The 12,467-nt window shown below is 36.3% G+C and overlaps 1 protein-coding gene across 2 annotated transcripts in view; it reads right to left on the bottom strand.

Moving 5' to 3' along the window:
* TRIM24 (tripartite motif containing 24) overlaps positions 1-12,467 on the bottom strand; it is a 125,431-nt gene that overhangs the window by 35,689 nt on the left and 77,275 nt on the right. For both annotated transcript variants that reach the window (XM_050785010.1, XM_050785009.1), the window contains exon 8: positions 1,637-1,754. In XM_050785010.1, coding sequence (XP_050640967.1) covers positions 1,637-1,754 — 118 coding nt within the window. The remainder of the gene's footprint in view (positions 1-1,636; positions 1,755-12,467) is intronic.

Consider the following 12,467-nt stretch of genomic DNA (forward strand, 5'->3'; position numbering starts at 1 on the left):
TGAGTGTGTATAATTCCAGTTTCCTGCTATGTATCAATATACATATGTTTGTATCTAAACTAGTCTACAGGGGTCTCCTTATCACCTTTGCTTCCAGGATAAATCTTTTTGTTCTTCCCTTACGGGTGAGATTGCCTATTTCCTCCTTTCCTGGTGAGTATGGGCTCTTTCTCCAGCCATTTTCTTTTCTCACCCAGAATCTAGTGTTGGGGATGAGAAACCGTCTTTGATGATTCTGAAACAAATTCAATGAGCACCCCTCGCCCCCCAACCCCACCAAAATCAAAAACGATAATACTGTTTGTTGATGAACAGACAATGTGTAGTGAATTCCTAAATTTGTATAGTTTCCCTGTGAGAAATTAAGAAAGAAGGCAGAAAGGTGTTTCTACTCAGCAAATAGTATAATAAAAAAGCTAAAGTAGTAACTTTCTGCCGAACTGCTTGCAAGGATACTTTCATTCCTGATGTTACCAAAATGATGGTCTCTTTTTGTGATAATTCAGTGAGCTCTAATATAGTCATGTGTTGTGAAAGGATAGGGATATGTTCTGAGAAATGTGTCATTTAGGTAATTTTATCTTTAGACAAACATCAGTTTATTTATGTAAACCTATACTGTATAGCCTACTACACACCTAGGTTATATGGCATAGCTTATTGCTAGGTAGAATCTAGGCTACAAACCTGTACAGCATGTAATTGTACTGATTTATCTGGACAATACTGTAGAAAATAGTAACACGATGGTAAGTATCTGTGTATCTAAACATACAAAAGATACAGTAAAAAAGCTCACAGTATTTATAAGTCATAGATGCAGTTAGTTGATTGAGACATCATTATGCAGTACCTGACTGCTTAAGATTTGGGTACTTGTCAGTATGTATGTTGTACTTCAGTTAGTAAGATATGTATATAACTATTACCTAATCAGGCAAAATAAGAAAACTAAGTCTTCCCTAAGCAAGATAAAGGATTGAATCATTAAGTTCCTACTGAATAGTTCTAAAGATAAGCCAATAAAAATTTAGTCGTTTCAAATAAAACTTTCAGGATATCAAAAATCCTTTATCAATGACAAGTCAAGTTAACACATTCTGATAAATTTAGAGCTAACAGAACAAACCAGATTTGGGGGATTGAGGGATTAGGACAGGACAGGACACCTAAATCCCTAAGTCTAGACACCCTGTCAATGTTATAGAATATTTTCTTATCATCCGTACATGTACGTGTGTTTATATTCATGTATATTTGTTACCATATACATACACTGAGAAATACTATCAGATGTCTTTTTAAAACAAAATAATGAAAACATTTTAAAAGTGAGAGAACATATTTTCTTCGATCCTCCAGCATCAGCCTTCCAAGTAGCTGGGACTACAAGCGTGTGCCACAACCCCTGGCTAACTTAGAAATCTTATGTGGAAATGGACTCTCCCTATGTTGCCTAGGCTGGTCTTGAACTCCTGGCTCAAATGATCCTTGAGTGATCCCAAAGTGCTAGGATTACAGATGTGAGCCACCGTGCCCACGCTAAGTGAACATATTTTCAGTAACATGTCATAATCATTGAGAGTTCTACAAACAAATGTCACTTTGAGAAATGTATGTAATGGTAATGGCCTACCTAAGTTGATAATATTTTGAGCCCAGAAACTAGGATCACAGTGAAATTGGATGGTGTTGTTGGTCACTGGGGATGCATCACACCTTGCACGAAGGAGGTGCCGTAACCGGTATGTAATCTAGAAGAAAAAGGAGAGACAACTAAATATTAGGCAAATAATTTATTAAGTGCCCAGTAAATATACAAAAACAGTCTCTGGTATGTACATCAATACACAATAAACAATCATATATAGGTCACAAAATTGTGTTGTGTTAACTTGTCCAAAACAAGTTAAAAAGTTTTGAGGCATAATTCAGTTAGCTGTACTACTGAACCAATTTTGAAGTGACAGGTTAAAGTTAGTTTTTTGGATTACTAATAAAACTGTGCAGAATCACTAACTCAAATATTTGTAAAATAAAAATTATTAACGTATCTTAATGCTTTCATTTACTTTACTTACTCCCTTAGAAGGATTCAGAATTTAGACTAAGGGCTAATGAGTTACAGGGAATACAAATTTGTCTGTGTTCAGGAAAAGGAACTGGGCCTGTGAGTGAGGTGATTCTCCTTGTTCCTCATTACAGTTCTGTTCTCGCCATTGCCCTGAATACAACCAGCTTTGAATCTCATATCATCACACCACACCATCCTCTTTCCTCCACGCTGCAGTCATCAATGAGCATCTACTCATTCTCCCTCAGTCCTTGAAGATTTTAGTTCTTGGTTCACTATCACCATCTCCAACATTAGTCCTGTGGCAATTTTTGATGATTTCAATATCCAACCAAATGATTCACTTCCTCTAGTGCCCAAATACCAATAATCCCCCTAGGTCCTATAAGATTTTGCTTTTTCCATCCTTTCATCTCACTTTACCCTTGCCCTCTATCCCTCAATTCCTCATTATCCAGCCTCAATAATAATCATAATTTCCTTACATATATATGTCATGTATGTAACACACATGTCATATGACACACATATGTCATACCGCATGTGTGTCACATGTCATATAACATGTGTCACAGTCATATATATCATAGATGTCACATATATATGACACATATATATGTCAACTCCCCTTTCACTCAATTATATATGCTCACTTCACTCTCCTCAGTGTTTCCCCTAGATAAAACAACTTACCCTGGTTAAATCCCACATGCTGCCTGAACATAATTGAACTGATCTCACTTCAAACACATGACCATTTACTTCAGGTAGGCCATTAAGGCTGACTGGCTATCATATGACATTTCTCTAATCCATTCACTTCCCTACTTTCCTAAATAACTATTTCCTACTTTCTTTTCTCTTTTTGAATCATCAGTATTTCCTCCCCCATTCTTAATCTTAGCTAATGTACTTAGCATTTCACTGAAAATCAGCAACAATCAAAGATCTTCCACAAACTTCCACCACTTTTCAGTCAATATCCCCTCCTGTTGCAACGGATGATGAAATGTCCATGTTTCTAGTTAAAGCCAGCCTTCCACTTGTGCAGTAGAGCACACCCCATCTTGCCTGCCCAGTAATTTTCATCCCTCTTCTGTAACACCAATTTTCCCATTTTACTGGATCACACCATCAACATATAAATACGCTTTTAACTTTTTTCAGCTAAAAACAAACCTCTTTAACTCCTTTTCTCCTACCATCAACTACCCCATTTCTTTTACAGCAAAACTCTTCCAAAGACTCATCTAGGTTCACTGTCTCCTATTCTTTCCCATCCATTCTTTCCTGAAACCATTACGTTCACACTTGTAGCAGCTTTTCACACAGGTGGTCGGTCTGCCTTCATGGAAATGCTTTTTTTCATTTGGTTTCCAGCACACTATAATCCCACTGTTTTTGAACTCCCCAGTAAGGGCAGGGATTCCTCTGCTTCTTGGCAGTGCACGATCTCAGTCTCCATTGTTGGTGATTTCTTCTCTCCCACACCGCTATGTGCTGGAATGCTCAGGGCTGAGTTTTTTTACTTCTCTCTTCCTCTACATTCCTATGTAGTCATGCGCCATATAGCAATGTTTCAGTCAACAATCAACCTTATGTACAACAGTGGTCCCATGAAATTATAATGAAGCTGAATAATTCCCATTGCCTAATGATGTTGGAGCTGTAGTAACATCACAGCACCAGGTATTACTCAAGTGCTTATGGTGATGCTGGTGTAAACAAACCTACAGTGCTGCCAGTTGTATAATGATAATAATAAACTACTATGTTATTGGTTTATGTATTTACTATATTACACTTTTTTTTCATTATTTTAGAGTGTACTCCTACTACTTACTAAAAAAAGTGACAGCCTCAGCCAAGTCCTTCAAGAGATAGTCTCAGAAAAAGCATTATTATAATAGGAGATGAGAACTGAATGCATGTTTATGCCCCTGAAGACTTTCCAGGGAGATAAAATGTGGAGGTGTAAGACAGTGATATTGATGATATGAACCTTGGGTAGGCCTAGGCTAACGTGTGTGTTTGCATCTTGGTTTTTAACAAAAAGTTTTAAAATAAACAAATAAATAAGTTTATGAATTAAAGATATAAGGAAGAATTTGTACAATGTGTTTGTGTTTTAAGCTGTTATTACAAAACAGTCAAAACATTAAAAAAATTACAGTTTATAAAGTTAAAAAGTTACAGTAAGCTTTCCTTAAGCTAAAATTTATTATTGAAGAAAAAATATTTTCAAATAAATTTAATGCAGCCTAAAAGCATGGTGCTTATAAAGTCCCCAGTAGTGTACAGTAATGTCCTGCGCCTTCACAATCACTCACGTGCTCACCCAGAGCACTGTAAATTTCCAGTCCTGCAAGCTCCATTCATGGTAAATGCCCTATACCTATACAGGTGCACCTTTTTTTTTTTTTGACTCTCACTCCGTCACCCAGGCTGGAGTGCAGTGGTATGATCTCAGCTCGGCTCACTGCAACCTCCATGGTGTATCATTTTTTAATCCTTTGTATTGTATTTTGACTGTACTTTCTTTATGTTTAGATACACAAACATTTACTATTATGTACAACTGCCTACAGTATTCAGTACAATAATATGCTGTACAGATAGCAGCAACAGGGTAAACCATCTAGGTTTGTGTAAGTACATCCTATGATGTCACACGATGCCGAAATCACCATTTCTCAGAATGCATCCCTGTCATCAAGCAACACATGACTGTACTTTTTATCCTCAGGTGTACTCTTCCTATAACCCTCCCTCTCCATCTCAATTATTGGTAATACTGTTTTTCCCTACAACTTAAAGTCCTCGGCTCCTTTCTTTTTCTTACACTCTATATTCAACCTGTCAGCAAATCCCATTGGCTGTACTTTTAAAACATATGTGTAGACCAGGCACGGTGGCTCACACTTGTAATCCCAACACTTTGGGAGGCTGAGGCGGGCAGATCACGAGGTCAGGAGTTCGAGACCAGCCTGGCCAACATGGTGAAACCCCGTCTCTACTAAAAACACACAAAAAATTAGGTGTGGTGGCATGCACCTGTAATCACAGCTACTTGGGAGGCTGAGGCAGGAGAATCACTGGAACCTGGGAGGCACTCCAGCCTGGGTGACAGAGGGAGGCTCTGTCTCCAAAAACATAAATAAATAAATAACTTATTTTGGGACTATGTAGAATATTTAGCAAAGTATTTACCAGGCAGCAGTCAATACAATATACCTTTCCCCCAAATTTCCCCCTTTAACTTTTTGCACCCTCTAATAATTCCCACCATAAATCATGCTCATAATGCTAACCATAAGGAATATTCTAAGAACTATGTTTTATCTGAAATTTAATAACTGTTTTATCTAAAATTTAATAATTTATTTTTTAAAAGTATTATTTTAATTGACTAATAAAAATTGAATACATTTCTGTGTACAGCATGTTTTGAAATAAATATACATTGTGGAATGGTTACATTGAGTTAATTAATCTATGTATTACCTCATATACTTATTTTTTTGTAATGAGAACACTTAAAATCTACTCTCTTAGCAATTTTCAAGAATATAAACGCAGTGGTATTAACTCTAGTTCTCATGTCATATAATAGCTCTGGTGAACTTACTCCTCCCATCTAATTGAAATTTTGCAGCCTTTGACCAACATCTATTCCAATACCCTGAATCCCTTCCAGCCCTTTGTAACCACCATTCTACTCTCTCTGAGTTTAATTTTTTTCCACATATAAGTGAGATCATGAAGTAAATATAATGTCCTCAAGGTTCATCTATGTTGTTGCAAATGACAGGATTTCCTTCTTTAATAAAGCTAAATAGTATTCCATTGGGTATATGTACCACATTTTCTTTATCCATTTATCTGTTGAACACTTAGGCTGATTCCATTTTTTGGTTATTGTGAGTGTTGCAATGAACCCAGTTACATACATCTATTCAAGATCTTGATTTCATTCCCTTTGAATATATACATACCCAAAAGTGAGACTGCTGGATCATGATACTTCTATATGTAAATTTTCAAGGAACTTCCATACTGTTTTCTATGGTTGTACTAATTTACATTCTCATCAACAGGATGCAATCGTTCCCCTTTCTCCATTTCCTTTCCAACACCTGTTACCTTTATCTTTTTGACAATAGCTATTTAATCATTTATTTTTAAATAATTTTGAAATCATAGAAACACTGCCAGAAAAGTAAAAGAACCCTACATTTGTTTCACCCAAATTCCCTGAGTGTTAAGTTATGACATTTGCTCCAGTGCCCACCCAACTGCTCCTACACACGCTAATTTTTTCCGAAACTTTTGAGAGCAAGCTACAGGCGTGAGGTCCTGTCTTCCCTAAATACTGCAGTATGGATATCCTAAAACAAAGATCTTCTAACATAACCAAATCCCAGATTCCAAATTCATAAACCAACTGTTACAACACAGCCATCCAGTTTAAACACTTCATCCAAATGCCAAGTTTCAGCAGTCTTTTCCATGATGCTACCAAGGACACAAAATTGCTTAGCTGCCTCATTATTTAGTTGCTTAGTCTTTCCCTTTCGTTCATGTCCCTGATGTGTTTTGAAAATTTTATGCCTTACATTCTGTAGGATGACCTTGAACCTGGGTGGTATTTCCTCCTGATTAGACTTAGTTACAGTATTCTTGGCAAGAATACCATACAAATGATGATGTGCCAGGAAACATAGGATGTCAAATTGTCGTACCACTGGTGATATTAATCTTGATCCATAATTCTGCTACTCAATTTCTTAAAGTTGAAGAGGTATTCTGAGATTTTACTAATACTCTGTTCCCCATCAATCCTCTGCCCAGCATATTTGCAGCCACTGATTACTCCTCTCAAATTACCTCTATGATAGTGATCAAATGTGCTTCTGTATACCCATTGTTTTATAACCGTGACTTTTAGTTTTGTTATCAACTTCTCCCCCAAATAATCTACTGTTTACTGATTTATGTTATTATGAACTCGTGTATTCTTATTTAATTCAGTGTGTTATAATTTATTATAGTGACTTATTTTGATCCTCAAATTTGTTCTTGGTTTTCCCAGTGGGAGCCCTTTTACACTGAATCCTGTTCCCTTTGACATGTCCCCATTATTCTCTGAGCATTTCAGTAGTTTTCTGGTATAACAACATGTTCTGGGCACACCTTTTACTTTCCTCCCCTTTCTTTGGTATTTTGAAACCAAGATCTGGAAGGAAGTGGCCTCACTGCTATTGGGATGCAGCACACCAACATCGAATATATATATATGCATACAGATGGACATATACATCTATAACTATTTCTAGATCTCAGTCCAAGAATAAAAATAAAACTCTAAGTTCACACTTGTACTCTTAATTCCAATCCAACACATCTTTGGGCCCTTCCTAGCCTAACTTCTTTCTAAATACCTTCTCTGGAAACTTGGCTGCCATTACCTTCAATATATTTACTTACTTATTCAATCCATTTACTTATTTACTCAATGTAACCAAAATCCAAATGACACTGGCTAATTCTTCTTACCACTTCTGTATTCCTCCCTCACCACTTCACATCCGTGGCTGCCAGCTTCATGCCTGTTGTGGTTCCCCAACCCTCTCCAATATGCAGTGACCTCAGTCACCACGCTGATGCTTCCATGCCGGGAAGAGAAGGTGAGACAGTAAGATTCTTTATAGTTTTTATGTGAATATATAGATACACACACACACACACACACACACACACACACACACAGATTTTATGTATTATGTATACTGATAATGATGATATCTTGGGGATAGGGTCCAAATCTAAATATGAAATTCATTTATGTTTCATATACTCAATACACATAGCCTGAAAGCAACTGTATACAATATTTCTAATAATTTTGTGCATGAATCCAAGTTGTGTTCAATTCTTATATGTGTAATTTCCCACTTGTGGTGTCATGATGGTGCTCAAAAAGTTTTGAATTTTGGAGAACTTCAGATTTCAGTCGGGATGCTTAACCTGTATAAGAAACACAACTCAATAGCAAAAACCCAAATAACGTGATTAAAAAATGAACAAAGAGTTTGAATTTACATTTTTCCAAAGAAGACATAAAAATGTCCAACAGGCATATGAAAAAATGCTTCACATCACTAATCAATAGGAAAATTCAAATCAAAACCACAATGAGCTATCACCTCATATCTGTTAGGATCCAGCTAATATCAAAAAGACAAGAAAGACAAGTGTTGGCCAGGGTGTGGAAAAAAGGGAACCCTTTGTACACTTTAGGTGGGAATGCAGATTGGTGCAACCACTATGGATAACAGTATGGAGGTTCTTCAAATAATTAAAAACAGAACTAGTATAGGTCCAGCAATCCCTCTGTCGGGTATATTATGACAGGAAATGAAATAGGATCTTGTAGAGATATCTGCACTCCCATGTCACTGCAGCATTATTCACAATGGCCAAGATAGAAAAACAACCTGTATCCAATGATGCATGGATAAATAAATTGTGGTAGATATATATAATAGAATATTATTCAGCCTTTATTATTTTTTTTTTAAAGTTATTTATTTTTTTATTTTTTTTTCTATGTTTTTTTTTAAAATTTATTTATTATTATTATACTTTAAGTTGTAGGGTACATGTGCATAACGTGCAGGTTTGTTACATATGTATACTTGTGCCATGTTGCTGTGCTGCACCCATCAACTCGTCATTTACATCAGGTATAACTCCCAATGCAATCCCTCCCCCCTCCCCCCTCCCCATGATAGGCCCCGGTGTGTGATGTTCCCCTTCCTGAGTCCGAGTGATCTCATTGTTCAGTTCCCACCTATGAGTGAGAACATGCGGTGTTTGGTTTTCTGTTCTTGTGATAGTTTGCTAAGAATGATGGATTCCAGCTGCATCCATGTCCCTACAAAGGACTCAAACTCATCCTTTTTTATGGCTGCATAGTATTCCATGGTGTATATGTGCCACATTTTCTTAATCCAATCTGTCACTGATGGACATTTGGGTTGATTCCAAGTCTTTGCTATTGTGAATAGTGCTGCAATAAACATAGCCTTTAAAAAGGAAAGAAATCCTGCTATTTGTGATAAGAAGGGTGAACCTTGAGGACACTATGATAAGTGAAATAAGCCAGATCCAGAAAGAAAAATACTGTATAATCTCACTTATACATGGAATATTTTTAGAAAGTTGAAGACAAAGTGGTATGGTGATTACTAGGGGCTAGGGGGGTAGGAAATGTAGAGAAGTCAAAGGGTACAAATTTCCAGGTAGGTAGAATGAATAAGCATTGAGATTTAATGTACAGAGTAAGAACTATACTTAGTAACATTGTAATGCCGGCCAGATGTGGTGGCTCACACTTGGAGTTCAAGACCAGCTGGGGTGACAGAGAGAGACCTTGTCTCTCAAAAAAAAAAAAAAAATCTGGGCTATGGTGGCATGCACCTGTAGTCCCAGCTACTTGGGGCACTGAGGCAAAAGGCTCGCTTGAGCCTGCAAGTTTGAGGCTGCAATGAGCTATCATCATGTCACTGTACTCTATCCTGGGTGATAGAGGGAGACCTTGTCTCAAAAAAAAAAAAAAAAAAAAAAAAAAAAAAAAAAACCCAAAAGAACAAACCAAAAAAACCTCCTTAATAACACTGTAATGTATATCAAAAATTTGTTATAGATTTTAGGTGTTCTTATCATACACACAGATACAAGGTAACTAGGATAATGAATATTAATCTGTTTGATTGAAACAATAATTTCAATATGCATATATGTCAGAATATCATGTTGTATACATTAAATATATAATAAAATATAAATAAATTTTTAAAAACAGCAAGCCAAGCTTGAGGTTTCAGGGCTGCTAGGCATTTCATTTTCATTTTTTAAGCATATAAAATCCACCATTTAAAGGATAACCTAAGTAAACATGGCTATATTTACAAAGCAGAACTCTGGAGAATAGAGTTATACAATATAATGATTTTCACATTTTCTGAAGTTAGAAAATCTTCTAAATGTTTACAAATAATCACAAACCTCAGCTCTGCATGCATTAAAGGCAAATTGTTATCTATAGCTGCTACTAGAAATGCATCAATGCTCACTTGGGTTCCACAGTGTTTTAAAATTTAGTTAACCAAGATAATGGTAATACTAGTACTATATGATTCACTGTTCCTATTTTCTTCTATGTATCATACAGATGACTATCTCTTTCATTCCTATTTCAACAGATAATTGTGTAAATTAATTTATCCCATCTCCTGTTTTTATTTTCTCCATAATACAATAAAAAATCAGAACAGAATGAAAAACACATTTTTAGATTGATAAGGAAATTGAAGGAATGCTTATCTGATTGCGTGAATAATGTATCTTACACATACATACTCATGATGGATTAAGTTGAAAAACATAATTCTCTATTCCCTCTATCCCTTTTCTATTTGACTTTCAGAAAAATATAAGTAACAGAATACGGAAGGTACATAGTATATAGATGTTTCCCATTAAAACTAATGAAAAAATAAAAATCAGGATAGAAACTATAGCACTGATAATTATGAAAGGAAAACAAATCCTAACAATTAAATACAATTCATTATTAAGAAAAGTTATAGAACTCTGATGTCACTCAATATTCGAAGTTATTTCATAAAGTTTATCCAGAATCACATTTCCTTATTTTAAAATTGTATAGAAAATTTCTGGACTTCCATTTTTTGGAATAGGTGACAGAAAACTCGATTTGGAGGTAGTAATACAAGTATACCTCACTTTACTGAGCTTTGCTTTACTGCACTTCGTAAGTACTGTAAATTTTACAAATTTAAGGTTTGCGACACCACATTGAGAAAATCAGCACCATTTTTCCAACAGCACATGCTCATGTGTCTCTGTCACATTTTGGTAATTCTTAACAATAATCTGTTACAGTGATCTGTGGTCTTTAATGTTAATATTGTGACTGTTTTGGGACATCACAAACTACTTCCACATAAAAGCAAACACAAATAATATATTCTGTTTGTACCACCAATTTAGCCGTTCTTTCTTCCTCTCCTCAGGCCTCCCTAGTTTCAGACGCAACAATTTAATAACCCTGCAATAGTCTCTAAGTGTTCAAGTGAAAGGAAGAGTTGCATGACTCTCACTAATCGAAAGTTAGAAATGAGTAAGCTTACTGAAGAAGGCAGGTCCAAAGCTGAGACAGGCTGAAAGCTAGGCCTCTTGCACCAGTTAGCCAAGTTGTGAATGTAAAGGAAAAGTTCTTGAAGGAAATTGAAAGTGTTACTCCAGTGAACACATGAATGATGAGAATGCCAAGCAGACTTGTTGCTGACAGGAAGAAAGTTTTGTGGTCTTGACAGAAGATCAAACCAGCTATGACATTCCCTTAACCCAAGATCTAATTCAGAGAAAGGTCCTAAAACTCTCTTTAATTCAATGAAGGCTGTGAGAGGTGAGGTAGCTGAGAGGTGAGAGGTGAGGAAGCTGCAAAAGAAAGTTTTAAGGTGGCAAAGGTTGGTCCATGAGATTTATGGAAAGAAACCATCCATTCTGCAGTATCCACAATATAAAAGTACAAGGTGAAGCACCAAGTGCTAATGTAGAAGCTTCAGCAAATTAATCAATAAGATCTAGCTAAGATCATTGACGAAGGTGGCTACTCTAAATAACACATTTCAATGTAGATGACACAGACTTCTACTGGAAGATGATGCCATCTAGAAATTTCATACAATGCATGGCTTCAAATCCTCAAAGGACAGACTGACTCGTTAGGGACTAATGCAGCTGGTGACTTGAAGTTGAAGCCAATGGTCACTGACCACTCCAAATAACCTAGAGCCCTTAAGAATTATGCTAAATCTATACTGCTTTTGTGTTCTATAAGTGAAAATAAAGGCAGGATGACCGCACACCTACTTACAATATATTTTAGTTATTATTTTAAGCCCACTTTTGAGACACACTGCTCAGAAAATAAAGGATTTTAATATATTACTGCTCATTGACAAATACAACCGGTCACCTAAGAGCTCTCATGGAAATATATAAGGAGATTAAGGTTGTTTTTATGCCCGCTAACACAACATCCATTCTGCAGCCCATGAATCAAGAAGTAATTCTGATTCTCATGTCTTTTTTTTTCCATTTGGTACCGATAGGGTCTCACCCTGCGGCGCAGGGTGGTCTTGAACTCCAAGCCTCAAGTAAGCCTCCTGCCTCAGCCTCTCAGTGTTGGTATTATAGGTGCATGGCCTCAAGTATTATTTAAGAAATAATTATTAAGAAATACATTATGTGGCTGGTGTAGGTGTTCATGCTGTAATCCCAGCACTTTGGGAGGCCGAGG

Source organism: Macaca thibetana, chromosome 3 (genome assembly GCF_024542745.1).
Source record: "Macaca thibetana thibetana isolate TM-01 chromosome 3, ASM2454274v1, whole genome shotgun sequence".
Classification (NCBI taxonomy): domain Eukaryota; kingdom Metazoa; phylum Chordata; class Mammalia; order Primates; family Cercopithecidae; genus Macaca; species Macaca thibetana.